The sequence below is a fragment of the Sminthopsis crassicaudata genome, chromosome 5 (assembly GCF_048593235.1).
Source record: "Sminthopsis crassicaudata isolate SCR6 chromosome 5, ASM4859323v1, whole genome shotgun sequence".
NCBI classification, from domain to species: Eukaryota; Metazoa; Chordata; class Mammalia; order Dasyuromorphia; family Dasyuridae; genus Sminthopsis; species Sminthopsis crassicaudata.
Window position 1 is genome coordinate 230,111,090 of NC_133621.1, and position 24,643 is coordinate 230,135,732.

General features: G+C 41.4%; 1 protein-coding gene across 1 annotated transcript in view; it reads left to right on the forward strand.

The window, feature by feature from the left end:
- Nucleotides 1–1,692: 1,692 nt before the first annotated feature.
- POU6F1 (POU class 6 homeobox 1) overlaps nucleotides 1,693–24,643 on the forward strand; it is a 28,739-nt gene continuing 5,788 nt past the window's right edge. The window contains exons 1-12 of the mRNA XM_074270364.1: nucleotides 1,693–2,117; nucleotides 4,361–4,519; nucleotides 5,814–5,980; nucleotides 7,706–7,804; nucleotides 14,502–14,697; nucleotides 17,582–17,699; nucleotides 19,131–19,360; nucleotides 19,968–20,212; nucleotides 20,819–20,947; nucleotides 21,251–21,451; nucleotides 22,674–22,815; nucleotides 23,376–23,544. Of these exons, the coding sequence (XP_074126465.1) occupies nucleotides 5,882–5,980; nucleotides 7,706–7,804; nucleotides 14,502–14,697; nucleotides 17,582–17,699; nucleotides 19,131–19,360; nucleotides 19,968–20,212; nucleotides 20,819–20,947; nucleotides 21,251–21,451; nucleotides 22,674–22,815; nucleotides 23,376–23,544 (1,628 nt within the window). The 5' untranslated portion in view covers nucleotides 1,693–2,117; nucleotides 4,361–4,519; nucleotides 5,814–5,881. The remainder of the gene's footprint in view (nucleotides 2,118–4,360; nucleotides 4,520–5,813; nucleotides 5,981–7,705; nucleotides 7,805–14,501; nucleotides 14,698–17,581; nucleotides 17,700–19,130; nucleotides 19,361–19,967; nucleotides 20,213–20,818; nucleotides 20,948–21,250; nucleotides 21,452–22,673; nucleotides 22,816–23,375; nucleotides 23,545–24,643) is intronic.

A 24,643-nucleotide genomic window follows, 5' to 3' on the forward strand; every position in this document is an offset into this window, starting at 1 on the left:
TGTCACGGCCTCTGTTTTGGAGATGACTGGATCAGATGACCTTTAAGATTTTTGAAATTCCATAGAGTACCTAGATGTTATCAGAGTACTGAACTATGATGAACCGAATAAAGATTGCTCGTGTATTGATGCTGTATCTCAAACTACCCCCTTTCCTCTTCCCCAGAATAATAGAATTTAAGAGTTGAAACTTCAGAGGCAAGCTAATCCAATTCATACATGAGAGGAATTCCTACTATTATACCTTAGCAAATGGTTTCTCACTATAAAGCCTATTATACTAACTGCAACTTCACTTATTCACTAACTTCAACATCACTAAATCGTGGGGCTTATAGAACTCCATCTCCCACCAATCTCTCCATTCTCCCTCTTCATCTATCCCTTTCCCTCTGGTTTATTAGTTTATTTCCCTTGGTCACAAATCTGTCTTTTTTTTCTTTTTTTTCCACCTTAAAATGCCACAAGGATGAAATAAATCAACAAAGGTGGTAAACAACCCAAAAAAATAAATAAAAACAAAAAGAAAGCAGAATGAATATTGCCCTACCTCAAAAGCAAAAGCTTTCTCCCCTGCCCCCATTTAACATAAAGTTGTATGTATGTGTTTGTTTACTTTTTCCAAGGATTGTAGTGCAATGTTTGGTTCCATACATACATAGCTATGATGGCGCTAATGCAGTTCGGCCACTTCGGAATTGTTTTTGAACTAGGACAAAGTGGGGAAAAGTAAGATTTAGAAGAGCGTGTCCGAGTGAAAAGCAAGCTTCAATCCAGAATCCATCCCTGTACACCTTAGGCAATGATCAAAAATGTCAGCGCTGTCAAAGCCCTCCCTCTCCTCCCAGCTGCATCAATGCACCGGATCCTTCACTTTAATTCTGGGGATTCGACAGCACAAAATAAATATCTGCGAGCTATAGAAAGCACAATTGGTGGGTTTCTTTTTGTCTTAAAATATGTGCACTTAGAAAGTGTAATGTTAAAAAGTGCAAGTCCTTTCATTTCTCTTTGTTGTCACCCATCTCTCTTCCATCCCGACGGCTGCCTGCTTTGCCCAGGGCGGCTCTGTCCCGGACCATCGGCGGCTTAATAATAGAGACTGCAAGGTTGAAGGTCCACAAAATATCCTGTTGAGTCAAGCATGCTTTGGGCATTTCCCCAGGGTCCCTGGCAAGACCCTTCACTGGAGAAAAGGTGACCTTGAGTCTCATTGGGCAGGGAAGTTGGCCAATATTTTCAGGGCACGGGGGGTGTGAAATGGAGCAAGGTCGCAATCTTTAATCTCTCTCTTCTCCCCCCCTCCCCACCGCCCGCCCCTTCCCAAAACCAACGATTCCTTCCTTAGAGTTGTATGATCGAGACTAAATAGAAAGCGGCATTAGTTCTGGGTCCAGAAGCTATCCAGATTCGCATCTTTAATGCAAATGAAGCAACTCTACCTAGAACTCCACAGCTTGGGGCGGGAGGGAAGGGGAGGAGGTTAATTTGGAAGAGAGATGTTTTCATTGCCTTGAGGTCAGAGCCCAGGCTTTTCCTCCCTCCCATAACCTACACTCCCCACTAAGCAGACCTTCTCCCCCTCCTAAGACCCAACCCATCCCACCGCCCCCTGGCGTCCAGCTGGAGCGGTACAGGATGCGGCAAAGCTCTTTGCATAAATTATGTTCATGACGCAGCAGCAAAAAAAATTCCCAAGTAGCAGGAGGGAAAAAAGACGAGGGGAAAAACGGGGGGAAGGGGGAGAGAGAAAGGTTTTTAAAAAAAAGAAAAGAAAAATTTCTATCCGACTGTCCCCTTCTTTTCCTTGCTGCTCCCCAGCCGCGCCCCTCTTGCCCCCCCCCCCGCCCTTGACAGCCCTCGGAGTTCCCCACTTTCACTTGCCCTCCCACTCCCACCCAGCGCTGGCCGGGGGTCTCGGGACTAGTGGGCTGGCGGCGGGTCCGGGCCGGCTCCGCGGCCGAGCCTAGCCCAGGAGAGCCGGACCGCGCTGGCTCCTTTGTCTGCAGGCGGCCCCGGCCCCCGGGCCCCCGGGCCCCGAGGCCCGGACTGTGAGATGAATCCCTAATAGGGGGGCGCCGAGCATCGGGGGCGAGGCAGCGGCGGCTCCGGCTCCGGTGAGTAGCGGGGTCCGAGGCGGGGAGGGGTTTGCAAAGGGGGGAGGGGGGCTGGGCAGGGGAGGTTTCGGGTTTGGTTAATATGCAATGCCCGTAATTAGCATAATTTATATATTTATGATAAAGAGAGAGAGGGAAAAAAAGGCGAGGGCCGGGGCGACGAGTAGCTCAGGGACCAGGCGACTGAGGGAGCTGGGGCAGCGCATCGCTCCTTGCCGACTTGGGGGGCCTTGAGCCCGGGGGGCCGCGTCCGCTCCAGCCCGCCCGCCGCCCCGGATGAGAGTGGCAAAGCGCCCAGAGGAGAGATCTGGGCTGTGTCCTCCACCTTCTGCCCCTCCCCCATCTCAGCTGGGGTAGAAACAGCAGTGGAAGTCTTGCGCCCCCACCTTGCGGGGACTGCGAGTGAGCCCATGGAAAACCTGGACGCCTGGGTTCTTGGAGCTTTAGGGACAATCTGATCCCCTTACAGTGGTTGAGCCTCAGTTTCCTTCCTTATCCCTCCTCCTCCTGACTGAGCGGGTAGAAATCTCGAGGCAGGGGGTAGTGGTGGTGGTGGTCGGGACCTCGGGAGTAACTGGAAGGGTAGGGAGTGGGAGGGCCACTGGAACTGAATAGGACATGGGTGTTTCATAAATATTTAATCACGATAATGATTATTAATAAATAATCATAATAATCGGGCTGATGTGCTCCATCTCTACCACAGAGAATGGAGCCCTGAGGGAGGCGTCTCCTTCGGCCCCCTCCCCACTTTGGATCGTCGGCAAACAGGATTTAACACAAAGTGGCAGCTCAGCTGCCGCGACAGCAGTCTGAGTCTGGACAGGTTCAAGGGTCTTACCTGGGCAGCAGAAAACAAAGGCACTTTAATAGAATTAGCCCTAGCCACTTTTCCTAACTCCGTTTTCCAAAAATATATTGCCACTCCCCTTCTTCCAATGTCACCAGTGTCGAAAGAGAAAGAAAGAGAGACAGAGACAGAGACAGAGATAGAGAGAGACAGAGAGAAGAGAGAGAGAAAGAGAGAGAGAGACAGAGACAGAGAGGGAGAGAGAGAGAAGCTCTTTGCCTTTCTTGAATTAGTGTGAGTTAGGGAAGCTTTGTTCATGTAAACTTAAGAGATCAGGGGATCAACAATGTCAGAAATTCTACTTTAAAGGAAATCCTGACCCAAAGCCTGATTTCTTTCAGACACAGGGGGCTATAGTCTTATTCCTGCCTTAAAATTAAATTAATTTCCTGCCCTACCCCAGCCTAAGTGACCGATACAATGAAATGACTGAGGAATATTTGTATTTATTATTATCTAGGACCTACTGCTAAAACTTTACTTGCCAAGCCCCTATAAAGTCTAGGATGCTGACCATATGCTGAAGGGTTGCAAATGGAAAGATGAAGGGGATAGTGAAACAGAAATGGTACCTAGGGTAGGCACATAATGAAGAGTTGTATGCAGCTTGGAAACATGCCAAGGAGAATTGAGAGGTAGCTATGAATGATTTTATGGGATTTGAGTTACCCTGTCTCTTAGGACAGTAGAATTAGTAAGGACACCATAGATGGTGTCCTACAACCATACAACCTACAACTATAGATGGAATATCTAAGGAACTAGGTAAATGAGTGGGGAGCTTGAGGTTTTATGAGCATGGGCAGATTTGGATTTTTTGTTGCTTGTTTTCTTTTTTTGCTTTTTAGCTTACCACTTATTTCCTTGAAAACATTTTCAAGTCACCCTAACCCTGAAGAGAAGAGCTGAATATCAAATGTAGAAAAGCTAAAGGTTGAAGGTAGTTTCCAGGAATATATATCTTGCATAGGCTCAAAGTATCTTGAAATCTAGTAAGGGGGCTGATGCTTTTGTCCTCTTCTTTCTTCTCATGACATGATTCAGGATGGAACAGGGCAGTAATGAGAAGAGACAACAAATGTATATAATCTTTTATTAGCTCAGTCGATATTGTTTGCCTGGCACTGTGTTGGATGGTGAATGTCAGGCTATGAAAATATCCCTCACTTCATTCACTTTCCCTAATTGGGACTGCAATTTCTTATATTGTGGCCAGTTCTTCCTAGTAAGCTGTGCAAAGTCTCTTCCAGTTTTTAATCTTCATTTTGCAATCTGGAGTCCAAGGTAAATTAAGACTCTTTGAAATAATTTAAACTTGAAGCCTTTTGATCTGTTTTGGTCCTTAGGTCCCAAAATCATTAGTTAGTTAGCCTCGTTCTTGATTTTTCCACAGATGGAAATCCTGAACCTGGGGTGAGACTAAGGATGTACCATATTGGTCTTTGCCATGAACCATTGAACTGGAGTATTTTTTAAACTGTAGAGCAGAAGCCTCTTTCACTCTAAAGAAAGACTTTTTTAAAAGTCTCAAGACAAGGAACTTAATATCAAGGTATAAGTATTTCTAATCCTAGTCCCAGAGATTTAATTGACAGTAGAGCTATTGATATTTACAACTCTGACCTCTTTCTCATGTCTAAACCTATATATTCTACTGCCTATAGGATATCTTTTCCTGAATATATTCCATCCCTACCTCAAGTTCTGTTCAAAACAGAACTTAATTTCTTTTCTTCCAAATCTGCTCTTCTGTCTATGATATTGCTTTTGACCTTTCTCTTGCCTTTATCCCCCAAATTTGGCCATTTAATACTGTTGCTCTTATCTCCAAAACATCTTTCATGTTTGTTTTCTTCTCTCTATTTCCACTTCCACCATGATAGTATGAGGTCATTACTCTCCACCATGCTATTAGAATAACCTAAATAGTGTCTTTGTCTCCATCTTCTCCTGACCTACAGTCCATCCTTCAATATAATTGTCAAATGCTGTAGAATAGTCATTAACCATCCTTGTACACAGGTTTGTTTATGTTGTTCCTCCATATGAAAGACTTCTTTGGCCACCTATTACCAGAATTATGAAGTTCTAAGTCCTTTTAGCCAAACATTAAAGGTAACCCTGCAATTTTCTAGCATCATATCATTTATTTTTTAGTTGCAAATGTACTTTCCGGGGCAGCTAGGTGGCGCAGTGGACAGAGCACCAGCCTTGAATTCAGGAGGACCCGAGTTCAAATTTGATCTCAGACACTTACACTTTCTAGTTGTGTGACCCTGGGCAAGTCACTTAACCCCAGCCTCAGGGGGAAAAATGTACTTTTTATGTTTTTTTGGGTCCAATATTAAAAATAGATTAATTTCCTTGAGCACATATATGCTGTTGATAATCCCCCCAAAAATAATGATGAGTGAAAGATATAATGCCAAACTAGGAATAAAAATTACTGGTAATGTCACAGCCAACAAAACTGACTATAAGTCTCTCATTTGGTAAAGTGAGTTATTCATGGAACTGAATTAAGTTATGTGAATGGCCAACAAAATATATTTATTTATTTATTTATTTTTATTTATTTAGAATTTTTTTTCACAGTATATATGCATGAGTAATTTTTTAATAATATTATCCCTTGTATTCATTTTTCCAAATTAGTCCCCCTCCCTCCATTCCCTCCCCCCGATGACAGGCAATCCCATACATTTTACATGTGTTACAGTATAACCTAGATACAATATATGTGTGTAAATACCATTTTCTTGTTGCACATTAAGTATTAGATTCCGAAGGTATAAGTAACCTGGGTAGATAGACAGTAGTGCTAACAATTTACATTTACTTCCCAGTGTTCCTTCTCTGGGTGTAGTTATTTCTGTCCATCATTGATCAACTGGAAGTGAGTTGGATCTTCTTTATGTTGAAGATATCCACTTCCATCAGAATACATCTTCATACAACATTGAAGTGTACAGCGATCTTCTGGTTCTGTTCATTTCACTCAGCATCAGTTGATGTAAGTCTCTCCAAGCCTCTCTGTATTCCTCCTGCTGGTCATTTCTTACAGAGCAATAATATTCCATAACCTTCATATACCACAATTTACCCAACCATTCTCCAATTGATGGACATCCATTCATCTTCCAGTTTCTAGCTACAACAAAAAGAGCTGCCACAAACATTTTGGCACATACAGGTCCCTTTCCCCTCCTCAGTATTTCTTTGGGATATAAGCCCAGTAGTAGCACTGCTGGATCAAAGGGTATGCACAATTTGATAACTTTTTGGGCATAGTTCCAAATTGCTCTCCAGAATGGCTGGATTCTTTCACAACTCCACCAACAATGTATTAGTGTCCCAGTTTTCCCACATCCCCTCCAACATTCATCATTATTTGTTCCTGTCATCTTAGCCAATCTGACAGGTATGTAGTGGTATCTCAGAGTTGTCTTAATTTGCATTTCTCTGATCAGTAGTGATTTGGAACACTCTTTCATATGAGTGGAAATAGTTTCAATTTCATCATCTGAGAATTGTCTGTTCATATCCTTTGACCATTTATCAATTGGAGAATGGTTTGATTTCTTATAAATTAGGGTCAGTTCTCTATATATTTTGGAAATGAGACCTGGCCAACAAAATTTAAAGAATGCCAGCCACATTGACATGAACTAAACGATGTCAGATCACAAAGTGAGAATGTGATCTTATCATTTACTCAGCTCTTCTTCTCCTGGTAGTAGTAACCTAGGCAAGCTATGCCCCAGCTTATCCCAGTTCCTAACATCTTCTGCCTAATCAGTAACCTCCTCAGCATCAGCCTGGAAGTATTGGAGGGTCTCTTTTCACAATGGGATCTTGTGTCTTTCCATAATCTCTCCCAATGAACTTGTCCCAAACAATTGATTTATGAGACATCTCATTCTGCTTATCCCAGTCCTTGAGGATAGCTTGCTTTTATGCTATCTGATATGAGATTTTGCTGCTTGAGGTCAATACTTTGCAAATAGTATTCCTTTATTCCTTCTTAAGTGTTTTTCCCAAAGGAACTGTCATGGCTACAGACCCAGTTTCCCAGGAGGGAGACCAAGTCACATTGTCTGAAAATAATAATTGAGCACTTTGGAGAAGATTCAGACAGTTTTGAAGACAGAGACTTTCCTGCTTGATTGTGTGTGTGTGTGTGTGTGTGTGTGTGTGTGTGTGTGTGTGTGTGTGTGTGTGTGAGAGAGAGAGAGAGAGAGAGAGAGAGAGAGAGAGAGAGAGAGAGAGAGAGAGAGACTTCTTTGTGCCTTATGTTTTAAATTTATAGTCAATTCATTCTCTGTCCCAATGAAGTGGAGTCATATCATAAATTTAAAAATGAAAAATACAGCAGATTACATAATATATATTTCTCTTTGCCTTTAGAAATATGTTTTATCCATATGTATGAATATGGATGTATTTTATGATCTGAAAATTCTCAAAATTTTTTTAGCTGAATAATAGAATCTACACTGAAAAGATTTGCTCCATGAGGACTGGAAAACTGTTCAGTTTCCCTCTTTCTAGTACTGGTGTCTCCAATTTTCTGTAGAAACCTTCACCTTCATGTATATTGAAGGAATCACAGATTTTCCCCTATCCTCCTCCAGTCCATTGGTCCAGTTTCCCATGCATTTGTCCTTTTCCATTTTATGGACTGTGTCTCAAAGGACTATATGGCTGCAATACATCATCCTTTGCTCTTTTATTGCAGGATGTTCTGCTTGGTGAGCTTGCCCCACCACCATACCCACTCCGAGTGACCATGGATCCTGGAGCAGGGACTGACACATCTCTGACTGTCAATGAACAGGTAATAAAAATAGCTCCCAGTTCTGTAGCATTCTAATTTTCCTGAAAAAGAAAAGGCTTCAAAAAATCCAAAAGGTAGCAAGTATTTTTCTTAATTTTCCCAATGAGGAAACTAAGGCTTGAAGTTTAAGGATTTCAGATTACCAGTCAATTCTTTCCACTACCCCAAGCTCCTTCTTTTTCAGATATTAAAAGGGAAGGAGGGAGGCATACAGAAACAAATATACAATAATAATTCACTCATTTCTATAATTTATAACACTTTTCTGTGCAACAGCCCTGTATAAGTATTATTATATGCATTTTAAAGAGGAAACAGACTGAAAAAGACTTAACCTTTGGCCAACAAATGGAAATACAGAATGTCTCAAAAATCTTAGTCCAGTTTTAAGTGTTAGTAGTTTTTGGTTTTGTTTTTGCTGAAGCAATTGGGGTTAAGTGACTTGCCCAGGGTCACACAGCTAGGAAGTGTAAAGTGTCTGAGGTCAGATTTGAACTCAGGTCCTCTGGACTTCAAAGCTAGTGCTCTACCCACTATGCCATCTAGATGCCCTAGTGTTAGTAGTTTTAATAGCTTAAAACTTCACTAAGAATTGTGGGACAACCTTGTGATTGCATTAGACTGCAGATATAAGGAGGATTTGAAAGAAAGTTTGATGTAAAATGTATGGGATTGCCTGTCATCTAGGGGAGGGAGTAGAAGGAGGGAGGGGAAAATCTGAAAAAATGAATACAAGGGATAATGCTATAAAATTATTCATGCATATATACTGTTTAAAATTTATAATTATAAAATTAATTTAAAAAAAAGAAAGAAAGAAAGTTTGGAGTTCTTATCCCCATCCAGAGTCCAATTCTGACACAGGTTTACCTCTAGCTCCTGAAACCTTAATGGATAGCATTGGTCTTTTTCCCTCACTCTTTGTTTCTATCCTAATTAGAGCACCTGACTATCCTAAGTAGTTTCCATTTATGGAAACTTCAACCCTTGGTACTGATATCCTACAGGAGAGGATAAAGGTGGTTTTTTTAAAATTAATTTTATAATTATAAAATTTTTTTTGATAGAACATATGCATGAGTAATTTTTTTATAACATTATCCCTTGTATTCATCTTTCCAAATTTTCCCCTCCCTCCTTCTACTCCCTCCCTTAGATGACAGGCAATCCCATACATATTACATGTGTTACAGTATAACCTAGATACAATATATGTGTGTAAATACCATTTTCTTGTTGCACATTAAGTATTAGATTCCGAAGGTATAAGTAACCTAGGTAGAAAGACAGTAGTGCTAACAGTTTACATTCAATTCCCAGTGTTCCTTCTCTGGGTTTAGTTGTTTCTGTCCATCATTGATCAACTGGAAGTGAGTGGATCTTCTTTATGTTGAAGATATCCACTACCATCAGAATATATCTTCATGCAGTATTGTTGATCTTCTGGTTCTGCTCATTTCACTCAGCATCAATTCATGTAAGTCTCTCCAAACCTCTCTGTATTCATCCTGGTGGTCATTTCTTACAGAGCAATAATATTCCATAACATTCATATATCATAATTTACCCAACCATTCTCCAACTGATGGACATCCATTCATCTTCCAGTTTCTAGCCACTATGAAAAGAGTTGCCACAAACATTTTGGCACATACAGGTCCCTTTCTGCTCTTTAGTATTTCTTTGGGATATAAGCCCAATAACAGCACTGCTGGGTCAAAGGGTATGCACAGTTTGATAACTTTTTGGGCATAGTTCCAAATTGCTCTCCAGAATGGTTGGATTCTTTCACAACTCCACCAACAATGCATCAGTGTCCCAGTTTTCCCACATCCCCTTCAACATAGGATGAAGTTTGATGATTTAAAACATGATTTTATAAATGTTAAAAGAAGGTTGAGTCTAGGTCTAGGATCAACTTTTTGAGCTGATAATCATTCCTCTTAAGTCCCTATTCTTCTGGGACCCTGTGTCTTCTGTCATCATAACATATAGCTAGAACTAGTTTTCAAGTCCAGACCAGAGAGACAAGATTGTGGCTAAATGTTTGCTTAGTGTGGTTCCAGACATGACTAATATGCAGAGCAAGAGTGGCTGACCAAAAGCTTTCAAAGTGTTCAAGTGTCTATTCTAGGTCTTCATCAACTCAGTTTGATTACTTTTTCAATTGTGCCTAGGTTTGGAGCAAAAGCTTTCCAAGTGCTAGGGTAGAAAAACTGAAGTCTACAACAGCTTCTAAGAAGTTTTTGACCATTCCAGGAGTGTGAGATCCCTTGAAACCTGAGAGTTCCCTTAGGCAATTACATTGCAAGGAGATATAGATTTGCAGGCCTCAACCAATCAATCAAGAGGCATTTAATAAGTGCCTACTATATGCCAGTCACTGTGTTAAACACTTGGGGTAAAAAAAAACCAACAACAAAAGACACTCCCTGCCCTCAACAAGCTCCTGATCTAATGGGGGATACCACTCAAAGACTGCTTTGTACAAACAATCTGTAAAACAGAATAAATAGGAAATAGTTAATGGAGGGATAGCACTAGAATTAAGAGAGGTTAGGGAAGATTTTTTTTTTTTTTAATAGAAGAGGGCATTTTAGTTGGGTTGTAAAAGAACTCAGAAAAATCAGGAAGTGTATTTGAGGAGGGAGAGAATTCAAAAAAATGGTCACTAGCCAGAGAAAATTCTTTGAACTAAGAGACAGAGTGGAGTATCTGCTCTTAGAACAACAAAAAAGCCCATGTCACTGAGTTGAAGAGTCTATGGCAGGGAATAAGGTATAAGAATACTGGAAAGGTAAGAAAGAGCTAAGTTATGAAGGGTTTTGAATGCCAAACAGAACATTTTGGATTTAATTCTCAAAATGGTAGGGAGCCACTGGAGTTTATTGAGTAGCTCAGACCTGTGTTTCAGGAAAATCTCTTTGGTGGATTAATGGAGGATGGGGCATGGGGAAAAACTTGAGGCAGGAAAACCTCACAGCAGACTATTGTGGTATTCTAGTCATGAGATATGATGACTTACACTAGAGTGGGGGTAATGTCAGAAAAGAGAAGTTATTCCAGTGATGTTTCAAAAGTAAAATCTACAGGTCTTGGCTACAGATTAGATGGGGATGATGTGGGGAGAAGGGTAAGAAATAGTGAGGCACCAAGCATGACTCCTAAATCGTGAGCTGGAGGGATTTGGAGCATGGTATTGCACTCTACAGTAATAGGGATGGGAGGAGAAAAGTAAGGGTGAGTTTAGGGGGAAATATAAAGGGTACTGTACTGACATGTTTTTTTTAAGATATCTATTGGACATCTAGTTCCAATTGTCTGAAAGCAATTCAAGATTGAGATTGCATGTCAGCAGAAAGCACTGGTTTTGACAACTAAAATCATTGGTAATTTTAGAGAGAGCAGTTTCAATGAAGTGATTAGGTCAGAAGCTGGATTATAGGAGTTAAGAAGAGAGTAGGAAGAGAGAAGGTGGAGGTACTTATTGCAGACAGCCTTTACAAGAAATTTAACTACCAAAAAACCCAGAAGATATATAGGATGATAGTGGAGAAGAAAGGATCAAGTAAGAATTTTTTTTCAGGATGGTTGAAGACACAAGAACATTTGTAGACAGTAGGAAATGAGCTAGTAGAGGGGGAGAGATTGAAAGTAAGTGACAGAGTGGAGATGACAGAAGGGACAATCTGTTGGAGGAGATGGAATGGAATGGGATCACTTGAGCAGGTAGAGGAGTTACCCTGAGTTACTTAAATAGTAAAGCCACTTTACCATGTGAAACAAGGGTGAAAGAAGAGAGAGTGGCAGAAAGCACCGAATGATAAGAGATGAGGAAGAGGAGAAAAGAAGGAGTTCACAAGGAATAGCCTCAATTTTTTTCTATAAAATATGAATCAGGTTCTCATATAAGAGATTAGGAGGTTTGAGAAGAAATGAAAAGATTTGGAAGAGCCACTGTGGAAAATGAGATGGTGAGTCGATAAGGAAGTCATAGAAGGATTGTTTAGCAGCAGTAGGGGAATGGTTGAGATTCACTGTAGTGAATCCAGTAAGAATGGTTGGGTGATTTGTGAACTGCCCACCAGTATGAGGCAGCTATGTAATATAACACCAAAAATTCTATCTTGGGCTCCATTTAAGAGACACCTTGTTTCCAGAAATAAGGAAATTAAAGTTCCATGAGTCTCTTGTCAGATCTTTCAGAGTATTCTGTTGAGTTTGGGGTGCCTAACTTAAGAACATTGATAAACTGGAGAAAAATCTAAAGTGGAGCAACCAGGAATTGTAGAAGGGCCCCAGTCCCATAGCATCTGAACATTGTTTAAAGAAACGGAAATTTAACCTAGAGAAGACTCAAGACTCATGATAGCAGCCTTCAAATATTTGAAAAGCTATATCTCCTTTGAAAGAATGATTAGATTTGTGCAGTTTGGCCCCAGAGAGCACTATCAGGAAAAAGTTATAAAAGGATGAAAATTTAGGCTTATTGTCAAGGAAAAAAAAAAGTCCTAATAGTTACAGCTGTTCCAAAGTCATGTGAGTTGCCTTGAAAGGTAGCAGATTTACATTCCATAAAGATAAACCTTATAGGGTTTATTGGGAATGAATTCCTTTAAGGTATAACTTGGACTAGATAGCTTTAAGGTCCTTTTCAGCTTTAAAATTTTGAGATTCTGTGAAATGATGGGGATACTATCTAAGTTACATTTACAGACTAGAGTATTTAATGAGCAGCTTTGTAACCATGTTTCAGGAATATAAATTGCAAGGAAACTCTAGTTGTTCTTTCATACCAGATTGTGTTAGGGAGGAAAAAGAGCTTTGTAGGTTCTTGAACTCCCAAATCCCAACTACAGGGTTGGACATGGCCATTCATACTGCATGAACTCTGAGGATCTCCATGTCTTTCCAACTCACAACCTCCAAGTATTGCTATCTGACCTACCTTCACTTTCTAAGGATCTCTGAGATTTATCATGGTTTCTATTGCTGCATTCTAAGGACTACCAGGCCTTTCCATCTGCCCTTCAGTTGAACCTTCTTATACATGTTTCTCTTATTTAAAATGTAGGCTCTTTGTAAGCAGGCAGGGGTCTTATTTTTTTCTAGATGTATCCCAAATGTTTACTGTGTATTTGGCACATAGATCATGAAGCTTACTTTAGAGGTCATGGAAACACCACAAAATCTGTCCCTTCTCCCCAAATATGCAATGGCACATAATAAGGATTTGAATGCTTTTTTCGTCATTCATACATTCCTTAGTGAAACAATTCTTTATCCCTTTTTTTAAAAAAATGCTTTGCTTGTTATTTTTATAACAATAATATTCCATCAGAATCATAATCTACAACTTATTCAGCCATTCCTCAGTCAATTGGCATGCATTCAATTTCCAATTCTTTTTTTCCAGTTTATTTTATTTTTTAAGGTACTTTTTTATTATAACATTTTTTGACAATACATATATATGGGTAATTTTTTACAACATTATCTCTTGTACTCACTTCTGAATTTTTCCTTCCCTCTCTCCCCCCTCCTCCCTAGATGGCAGGCAGTCTTATACATGTAAAATATGTTATAGTATATCCTAGATACAATATATGTGTGCAGAACCGAATTTCTTGTTGCACAGGAAGAATTGGATTCAGAAGGTAAAAATAATCTGAGAAGAAAAACAAAAATGCAAACAGTTTACACTCATTTCCCAGTGTTCCTTCTCTGGGTATAGCTGATTGTGTCCATCATTGATCAATTGGAACTGAATTGGATCTTCTCTTTGTCGAAGATGTCCACTTCCATCAGAATACATCCTCATACAGTATCATTGTTGAAGTGTATAATTATCTCCTGGTTCTGCTCATTTCACTTAGCATCAGTTCCTGCAAGTCTCTCCAAGCCTCTCTGTATTCATCCTGTTGGTCATTTCTTACAGAACTATAATATTCCATAACATTCATATACCACAATTTACCCAACCATTCTCCAATTGATGGGCATTGACAATTCTTTATCCTTAGGAAAATTTCTTATTGGGAACTAAGGGAATTCCCTGACCTAGCTTATGCAGTGAATTCTGTGCTTAGGGGCCTTCACAGGTCTTCCATATCTCTAGAGATATTCATACACTGTTAGAAATAGGACATTTCCCATTGTGCTTGAGTGGTACCCTGAACTTTTTGTACTTTATAAATCCAACAGAGGGAGCAAGTGAACATTGGAATTGTAGAAGTGCTCTCAGAGTTGAAAAAGACCTAAGGATCTCATAGATTAGTACAAAAATCTACCTGAGTACAAGTCATTCTTAACAAAATTCCAATATGTGATCATTCATCTTTCTCTTAAAGACATCCAGTGGCCTGGCAAGTTAATATTTTCCAAAGCAGCTCATTGTACTGTACCAGCAAATATTTAAACCTAACAGCAAGGCAATGCAGGAATTTACTTGATCTTCTTGCTAAAGGTTATCCTGCCATATAACAGGATATAGGGGCAACATCTTCTTTGGAATTATATCTTGGGGAAGTTGCAGCTGGGATTTCTGCCCACTGAAATCACTTGGGTGTAAGGCTTTCATTCGTAAATCCTGATTTCCCTTGCTCTTTCTTACCCCCACTGAGTATGGAGCTTTAGACCCCAAGGGCTACAGCTCCCTCTATCTCTCCTGTCAACTGTCCCCACCCTTTTCTTGCAGGTCATCGTGATGTCTGGTCATGAGACAATCCGAGTACTAGAAGTTGGAGTGGATGCCCCGCTCCCAGCTGAAGATGAAGGCAAAGTCCTGGAGAGTCTGGCGGCTGACACCTCCCAGAGTGGTGTCCCCACCGAGGCAGACAAATCCATCCAAGAAACAGGGCCAGAAAATCCAGCCCCTTCTGCAGAGGCAACTGGTACAAAGCCATTCTTCATATCCCATTGCTCCTTGACTTCTTCCCTATCTCCTATGCCACATTGCCCCAAGGATAAATATTAACTTCTGGGCCCCAGTTTACATCAGAATCTTGTTGACCACTTGTATATTACTATTTTCTGACCACAGTTCGATATTTATATTCGAGATATATATATATATATATATATATATATATATATATATATTCAAAATATGTGATCAGAGGAGCTAGTTGACAAAATAGGGAGGAGAAATCCCAGTTTTACTATCTTGAGTTAGTCTGGTGATATTTCTCAGTCTAGGTAACTTGTTGGGGTACATAATTGTTCTTCTCTTTTCTTCCTTACAATGAGACCTGAATTTGTGATGATATAGTCAGCTCCCTCAGCTAGATATTTTTGTGATTAATGGTATACATCGTGAGAATGTAAATGCTTAATGGTGCATAGTACAAGGTTAGGGAGATCACAGAACAGAAAAACAAAAAGCTAACTTATTTATGTGGGATTCAGATCTATGATCTTGACTGTCCAAATACAATATGTTTAACAGCTCCTTCCAGAAGAACCTAGGACCCTTTTTAGTTCCACAAGAAATTGCCTTCCAGTCCACACAAAATATCCCCAGAACAATGGTGCATATGTTCTCCCTTATGTCTGTTAAAAAACATTCATCAGATCAAAAACTTCACTACTACTACTACCATCACCATTACACTGTGTCCAGTACTGGACATCTGCAAATGGGCAAGGGAACATAAGAAAAGGCAAGAAAAGATACATCTCCTCCAAGAAGGAACAGCAACATTTTAACCAAGCATTTGCCTGGATACAAAACTGTATGCAAACATATATTTGAAACATTGAAAATGGAAACATATTTGTGGTTCTCCCTTCTTTGGCTTCTCCCCATGTCAACTGTCCCTCTCTTTTCCCTCTTACTGAATTTGGAAATTAAAATGCATGAATCATATCTTTTCCATTACTATCCAGTATTCCATGGATCAAAATGGAATCCCCCTCCCCCCCTACATTGGCCCTGCCTGAGGAAGATAAGACTATTGCACCCAATAATCCTTTTCTTCTTAATATAGCTGGTGGAGCCTAGCTTCTGAACTAAATTATCAGCAAAATTGTGAAATGTGTATTTAACACCTCCCACTTTCCCCATTCTATGCTCATGTGCTTTTTTGTGGCTCCCAGTCTTGAGGTATCCAGTGCCCTTTTACCTACCATCCAAACCTGCTCCAAAGAAGTGAGCAAAATACTTTTATTTAATCTGTTACCTTTCCCAGGGGCATTTTCCTTTTTATTCATCATTATAGGCTTTGTCCCCAGCTAAGGAATTCTGTCATAATTGAGATAATGAGGGAAAAATTTGTATAAATCAGCTCTCACAGGCAGCTTCTTCCTCATATATTTGTATCTGATCAATATTCTTGCGTATCTATTGTGCAAATAGATTTTTCAGCAGGTGACTCTCAAACTCCTGGATAGATTAGGGAGGTTGGTGAAAACTTTTGTCTAAAGCAAGTCCTTTAGAACATCCTTTAGAAAACCACCGAGGCTAATTGTTCAATGGCCTTGATAGCAAGGAGAGTTCATGATATGGCTGACAGTGACTCAGTGGAAGCATCCCAATAAAAACAAACAAACAAACAAACAAACAAACAAACCACAAAAAATATCAGTGGAAAGAGAAGAGTGGTATTGGCATCCTTTCCAACCCTAGTAGAAATTTAAAGATTTGTCAGCCCACAGTAGAGGAAAACCAATGTCACCTTTCAGATGGTGTCAAATGGTGGATCTTTTTTTTCCCCCTTCTCCCCAAATCTTGCCAATAGCCTTTGGTGCACCCTAGTGAACAAAGTTTCGGGTATAAAATGAGCAGATTTTATTCTCTAGATCCCTGTCTCAAAGCTAAACAGTGATCCTGTTATCTGGTTTCTAGGGTACCTTAAGAAAGCTTTCCCTTTCCCCTTGTTAAGTCCTTATCCCTCCTTCCATTCTCTCTCTTTAAAGCCATAGTTTTCAAAGTATGATCTGGGGATCCTTAAGAGTTTCCCCTCTTAAGGGGTCCTCAAATCTATTTTCAAAATAATATTAAATTTAACTTCTCATACAGTAAATATAGATAACCAATAGCCCATATAAACGAAATCTTTTTGAGGTCCTTGATAATTTTTAATAGTGTACAGGGGTACTGAGATCAAAAAGATTGAGAATTACTGCTTTAAAGGATCCAAGACCTTATTTTTTTTTTCTGCTGGCTATATTCTTCCATTTGTTCTCTTTCACTTTAAAAACATGAAGCCTGCGCATTGAAGGGACCATGCAAATCCTTATAAATATATTTGCAAAATTATAGGTAATAATAACAGCCACAACCAGGTTTTCTTATGGTTCATCAGAAGATGGAGTATAACACTTAAATTGTTGTACCCTGTAAATCCAGGAATAGTATCAATCTATGCTCCAATTATCTGGGATACTAGTGTCCTAAGCTATGGATGCCAATGTAGACAGAGAGAGAGAGAGAGAGAGAGAGAGAGAGGACCCTGTTCTGTCATTCCCCAAAATCTGTACTTTATTTAGCTTAAGAAATGGTGACTTTAACTTACTGTATTTACTATAAGCAAATGGGCTCTGGCAATTTCTCTTTTGTTTTCCAGGAATAGTTGGAGAACCTCTCTTTCCTACCAACCCACATTCCGTTTGTTTATCTAGGGAAACATGACAAAACAGTGGTCAACAATTAATTCCAAGATCCTATAGTCAGTCACTGGGGGGAGAAAGGAGTTGCACTTTTAGCTAATGAGTTTCTACTGACTACCTTTTTCTGACTCACTACCATTCCCTTTTCTCTCTTGTTCCCATGTAAAGTAAAATCACTGACCGGGATCACACCCAGCCCTGTGCCCACTGCTGCCACTTTTAACCAAGTACCTAATCAGCCTCCAGCACCACAGACCCTGACGCCATTAGCTGTACAAGCCACTTCCAGGTAAGAACCATCTAGGGATCTGAATATTGGGCAGAGAAGGGGAAGCTAATATAAAGGGGAAGAAATAGTTACTGGAATGAAGTTGTTTTGCTAGCCTGCATTGGAATGAGTTATGGGTTTGGGGAGGGAGTAGCCCCTGAGAAAAACAATTTTCCCCACCCCCACCCCCATCTTCCCTACTCCAACATACACATAATATATACACACTTTTTGCTGTCCTGGTCTATGACCTGCCCTTACAGGGCACCTAGAACCTTTGTCTCTCTGCCATAGACACAGGCAAGGGAGACTGGGCCTGAATTTGTCATTGAAAACTATACATTGGACTAAATATTCCCCCATTCCACTCTGCTCATGAGTCAATCCCTTGGAAAAAGCAAAGTTTTTTGAAAGTTGCATTATTATTATTATTATTATTAGGTTACTAGGGTATTTGTTAGTCCATTAACTGAGAATCTTTCTAAATTATTCACTGAGTAGGATCCTATTAGGACTTTACTGGAACCCCAAATAGTTAACAAAATAACCAAACCAATCTCATCTGGATCCTGGGAGTCACTTAGATTTATCCAGAACCTGACTCTTTGGGACCTTTGATCATTTACAAAAGCATAATAAATCTGGGGTCTTAAAATAGTAAGTCCTGCACCTCTTTAGTAGTTTGATGAAGCCCATGAACCCCTTCTCAAAAGAATGTTTTTAAATGCATAAAATAAAGATTTTACATTACAAAGAAAAACATATATATGGCAATAGTTAATTTTTAAAAATTTAAATTCATAGATCACAGGCTAAGAACATAACCTCAGAGCCCAGTTTACTGAATATAGGCATTCTCCTTAATCCTAGAGCTCCTCTGAGATTTTATGTGGCCTTGGCCGCATTTCACCTTTTAAACCCTGCTCTATTGGTATATTTTGAAGAGCCTCCAAACCAAGAAGCCCAGGTCAGATATGTTTAGGAAGTGTAGGAGATCTGTGATCATTGTAGGAAAGAGGAGCTTATAGTCCAGGCTTATAACCTTAAGCAAGCCTTATGGGAGCCATGCCTCTTTTGCTACATTTTAAAGCTATTGCCTTAAAGACCTAGCCAGGGAAGGAGATTGGGGCACTGTTCCTTTGTGACCCTTCTCTGTCTTTCTTTTCAGATGGGAGTGGGGAGGGGGAAGGCTCTGGTCTGTCAAAGCCCTACTCCCCTCAACTAAATCTAGGGTGCCATTGGCCTTGAAAGCCTTAGTTCTTCCCTTAACCCCTCTGACCCTTTCCTCTTGCCCCTGTCCCCCAAATGCATTGTTTATGCTTCCCCTTCCTCTTTCCCCCTATCCCCCCAAATGCATTGTTTATGCTTCCCCAGGTCTGGCAGGCCTGGTGCTTTTGGCTGTCAACGTTGATTTTTTTCTCTTTTCTTTTTGAAATCTCGTTTGCTTTTGCAGGTCTTGACTCAGGAAAACTTAGCAACAGTTCTGACAGGAGTAATGGTTCCAGCAGGAGCTGTTACTCAACCTCTTCTTATCCCCATCAGTATTGCAGGTCAAGTGGCAGGTCAGCAGGGGCTGGCCGTGTGGACAATTCCTACAGCAACCGTGGCTGCCCTCCCAGGACTGACCGCTGCTTCTCCCACGGGGGGGATTTTCAAACCACCTTTAGCTGGTTTGCAAGGTAATGGCACCACCCCCAGGACAGCACCAAGGCCACTCTTTCTCTGCCCCACTTCGTCTTCCCTTTCTGTGCATCCTCCATGCCAAGCTCAGAACCAGAAGCCAAACCTTGGGAAGACAATCCTAAAAACTGGAGCATACAGCCCAGAAACTCAGCCACGGAGGCCTCTGCACATCACAAGATTGGGGCTACAGCATCACATGGGGGCCAAAGAGGCCTCTGGGCCACAACCACAATTGTCTGTGACTGTTGCCTTATCATTTGTCAGACTTTAAGAGGTCACCAGGTGACCAGCATCCTCAGAAGGACTTGAAGAAGAGTCAAGATCTGGTTTTAAAACCTACAAGTGTCTCAACCTGATGGGAGGGGGTGGTTCTGGCAGATGGGTGAGAGATATTGGCATGTGACCCCTTGCCTCCAAGGAGAGAAAGGCAGGGCAGCCGCCCTTCATGCCTCCATCTCTCTACTGGGCTTTGTCTCCCATTCCCCTCTGGTCCCTTTCCTCCTGCCTGCCTGATGCCCTGTCTATACCAGTGCCTATGGGAATGGAACCAATCCGGAGTGCAGCAAGACATTTCAGCGCCCCTGTCTCTGCCTTGCTCCTTAGCGGCTGCTGTCCTGAACACCGCTCTACCAGCTCCTGTGCAGCCTGCACCACCCCTGCAGGTTTCCCCGCCTGTCCAGTCCCGGCCTTCCGCTGCCCAGTCCCAGGCGCTGTTCCAGCCCCAGACACTGCTGCAGACCCCACCTGCCATCCTGCCACAGCCTGCTGCCACCCCCACCCCCAAGCCAGCAGACACTCCTACGCAGATCACAGTCCAGCCTGCAGGCTTCGCATTTAACCCAGGAATCGTAAGCTACCTCCCATATCCTCAGCTAACTGGGTCTGCCAGTCTTGAGGCTTAGGCAAAAGATTGTCCCTAAAGGGGAAGGGAAATCCCTTCCTACCTCCCTCAGTTCAGGAACTTTGAGCCATGTCATCCCAAAGCACACCCAGCATCATCCAGAAACTGGCTCTCTTAAAAAGCACTACTAACTCATCCCAAAGACCACTGAATTCTGCCCTGAAAACAAGGTGAATTTTCCAGATGCCAAATGGTTTGGGTGGGACTTTTGAGGACTGAAGAGATTTAGTGAGATGTTTCTAGGATAGGATACAGATAGGATTCAGATTAAGATCAATGCCTAGAAGTCTTATGCCTGAATAATGAGATCAATTAGATCTAACAATCAGGCCAAGAGGATGTCAGTTGCTACCCCTCTTGTCCTTTTCATCCTGCTTCCTTGCCAACCAGCTGAGTCTAAACACTCAGCCCCAAGTCTATAGTCAGATTGATTAATAAAGGCTACATCTTCTACATAGCCCCTCTAACTTCTCTTTTCCCTCTTCCTTCAAGTTTTTGTTTTCCTAGCCCTATCATTTGGGTTCTTATTCTTAGCCATTTCCTTCCCCTACAGATCAGTGCTGCCTCCCTTGGGGGACAGACCCAGATCTTGGGCTCATTGACCACCACCCCAGTGATCGCCAATGCCATTCCCAGTGTGCCTGGGATCACGAGTCAGATCTTGACCAACGCACAAGGGCAGGCAAGTGGATGAGTCCAGAGACACAGGTTGAGTCATGGAAGGGGATTGGGAGGTGGCATTCTAGTTGAGGGTCAGAAGCAAAGAGGATTCAGAAAGATTCTCTGGATAGAATGGAGACGTAAGGGAATACCACTGAACATCAGAGTTGGAAGGGAATTTAGAAATTTTCCTCCTTCATTTTACAGTGGAAGCCCTCATAAGACATTATTGTCTGTCCCCATATAAATCTGGAATTGCAGAGAATAATAGTAAAATTCAATGTCTGTCTTTAATCACAGGTCCACTTTTCTTTTCCCCTTTCAGGTCATTGGAACTCTTCCATGGGTGGTAAACTCAGCCAGCATAGCAGCCCCAGCTCCAGCACAGAATCTGCAGGTCCAAGCTGTGACCCCCCAGCTACTACTGAATGCCCAGGGCCAAGTGATTGCTACACTGGCCAGTAGCCCTCTTCCCTCTGCAGCTGTCCGGAAACCCAGTACCCCAGAGTCACCTGCCAAGAGTGAGGTGAGTGTTCTCTGGGAATTAGCCTGGGCCTGCAGGGTAAGGAAGTTACCTTGGCAGTTAGTCAATAAGCATTTATTAAGTGCCTCCCACACATCAGGCTCTGTACTAAGCAACAAGGATACAAAAAAAAAAAAAAAAAAAAAAAAAAAAAAAAAAGACAATAGATTGCCCCTGCCCTCAAAGATCTCTCTGTTTAATGGGGAAAACTACATGAAAACAACTATGTGCAAACAAGATGAGATAAACTGAATATAGTTAATAGACTGAGCTATGGCTGAACTCGCACACAATTTCGATTAGGATAATCCTTTATAAACCATCGATTCATGATGCTGGAGCTCTCCTTGAAGTAAGCCTGAAACAGGCTTAATGAAAGTGCCTTTCAGACTGGATATTGGTACTTAGAGTCAAGCTGGAGAGACCCACAAATTGTGGTGGTTATTGTCATCGATGACAACGATGATGAGCAAGAGCTTACTTTGTATAACACTTTGATACAGAACACATTCCCTGGAAGAATCTTGAAAGGCAGATAGATTAATATGACAACAGAAGCAGTATGATTCTAGGTCATTCAGGGTTTAAAAGGAACTAAATTCTTGAGCTTTTAGCATCGTGTATGATTTATTTCAGAGTTAATCAGGGAGAACTAATCTGGAATTTAGGGCTCTTCTTGGGGAGACCTGAACTCTCTAGAAATCCCTTAAAATAGGTTTCAGTCAACTTGCATTTGTTAAGTGCCTACTGTGTACCACTATATATACAGTATATGGTGTACTATATACACTAAGATTTGGGCACTTTAATTGTGAATGTCAAAACAAAATGTCATTTCTTACTGTTATCATATTCATTCATGTTATAAGAAATTGAAACATTAACTCCTAGTCAAATCCATGTTGATTTATAGAATTTTTAAATAAAATATGCATTACTTATACAAGCAAAAGTATGAAAATCTCCACAACTCTGTATTTCTTTTACTCATTGACAAATTATAATAAAAATGGAGAATTCTAACTTATTAAAAGAAGAATAAGAAGCATGTTTGATCTGCCCCTCTGGTAGCCTCTTACTCCATGTGGGTGCTATACTGCCTCATAGTATGGCATTGTTTCACTGTTAATTCAAAGAAAGGGGCCTCCGGAAACATGAGATGAGGTAAGCATCCCCCTGAGGCTAGACCTTTTGGCAGCAGAAAGTGGGTTTGCTATCTCCTTAGGTGCAACCCATCCAGCCCACACCAGCCATGTCCCAGCCAGCTGTGGTCATCACCAGCTCAGCCCCAGTGGCCAAACCTTCTGCTTCTGCTCCTATCCCTATTACCTGTTCAGAGACTCCTACTGTCAGTCAGCTGGTGTCTAGTAAGTATACTTGGCTGCAGGTGGGGCTGGGGAAAAAAATTGGAGAGTAAAGGACTTCTGTCAGGAATTCCTTTTTCCTCCAATGGCTAGTCTCCTTAAATTTCTGAAGACAATATCGATGGAGTAGATGGTGGGAGAGAGTGGGTAGGGTAGAGGGCAAATTCCCAGGACTGGCTTCCCTTTCTCCCATTCCTGTTAGTCTAGATTTTGGGCATGATGGTGCAGACTAGTTGCCTTGTCCTTCCCCACTGAACTCTGGCCCAGTATTTGAGGAACGTAGCATTTGGGATGAACTGCTTAGAGAAGGGGAAATATAGAACTATCCATAAAGAGAATGGGGGAGGGCCCATGGTCAGAAGCAGAAGCATGTGAAACAGCCTTTTTAGTTTGCCTGACTATGAATACTCTTCCCCCTCCTCCCAGTCTGAGCTTAAAATTGGGATCATTGGTGTCTGAAGGATGCATGAGCCTTTTGCTAAACACCATGGTCTCTTACTACTACTATCTGTGATAGTCTCATTTTACACATCCCACCTGTGTGGTTCCTTCCTCTGGCCTAGAGCCCCAAGCCCCAAGTCTGGATGAAGATGGGATAAACTTAGAAGAGATCCGGGAGTTTGCTAAGAACTTTAAGATCCGGCGGCTCTCCCTGGGCCTCACCCAAACTCAGGTGGGCCAGGCTTTGACTGCCACAGAAGGACCTGCCTATAGCCAATCAGCAATATGCCGGTGAGTTATAGGTAGGGTCTTCAACAGAGTAGGGGGAACGGGTAGGACTTGCTGCCTGTATCAGAGTTCATAGGCACCTATATATCCTGTCTTTTCCCCTATACTCCTCACACCTGGCTTTTCCAAGATGAGGGAAGGTATTCTAAGGGTAGGATTTGAATTTCTAGAGAACTCTGTACTGTTAGGATTCCTTTTGATTCATTTCATGAAGTCTGAATTCTCTTAAGGATAGAGAGCTAGGCCTCTTGAACAACAACAAAAATTAAAAAAAAAAAAAAACCAAAAAACAAAGGCACTTTAGGTACTTCAATACTTAGCCGCAAAGCTGAGGGCCTTAGTCTAAGTTCCTCCCTTGATTATGGCCCTGCACAATGAACTTAATCCACTTTTGCTTCCATCTCTTCCTCAGTTCAACTCAACAATCAGTTATTATGTACCTGCTGTGTTTAAGGCACTAGATGCTGGGAATATAGAGACAAAAATGAAAGCAAGTTACTGTGCTTGTGGAGAGGAGGACTAGGAGTGGAGACAGGGCATAGAGCATCTCTGTGCAAAGTATGATGAACAAGCAGTGGGACTGATTTTTCTTATCTCTTCCATAAGTAGGCCCCCCCAGAGTTCTGTGAAAGGAGTTCTAAAAATGTTGTGAGTGAACCTCTTTGTAGTCTGCCAAAGTGACTATTTTTTGAAGGAGACTAAGTATAAGTACTGATACATTTATTTAAAATCATTTTAGTCATGTTTTGTGTGTGTGTTGAGGGAGGGGAATGTATTCATTGCTGTGATCTTAGAATCTAGGAGAGTCTGAAGATTCTGGAAGTTCATTTTCAGGAAAGAATGAGGGCGAGATATGAGGTAGTAAATCCTATCCTATCCCAGGTGAGGGGAACACCTGAATTGAAGGAAGTCAGCATGGTAAAATGGAAAGAATATTGGACTAGCTGTCAAAGGATTTGAACTCTATCATGTGCTAATTGTGTAACTTTAAGGAGGTAATTTTAACCTCTATGGGTCTCACTTTAGTTACCTTTAAAATGAGGGGGTGGGAGTTGATGGTTTCTAGAGTTCTTCCCGGCTCTTAAGTCCTAAGTGTTATGCC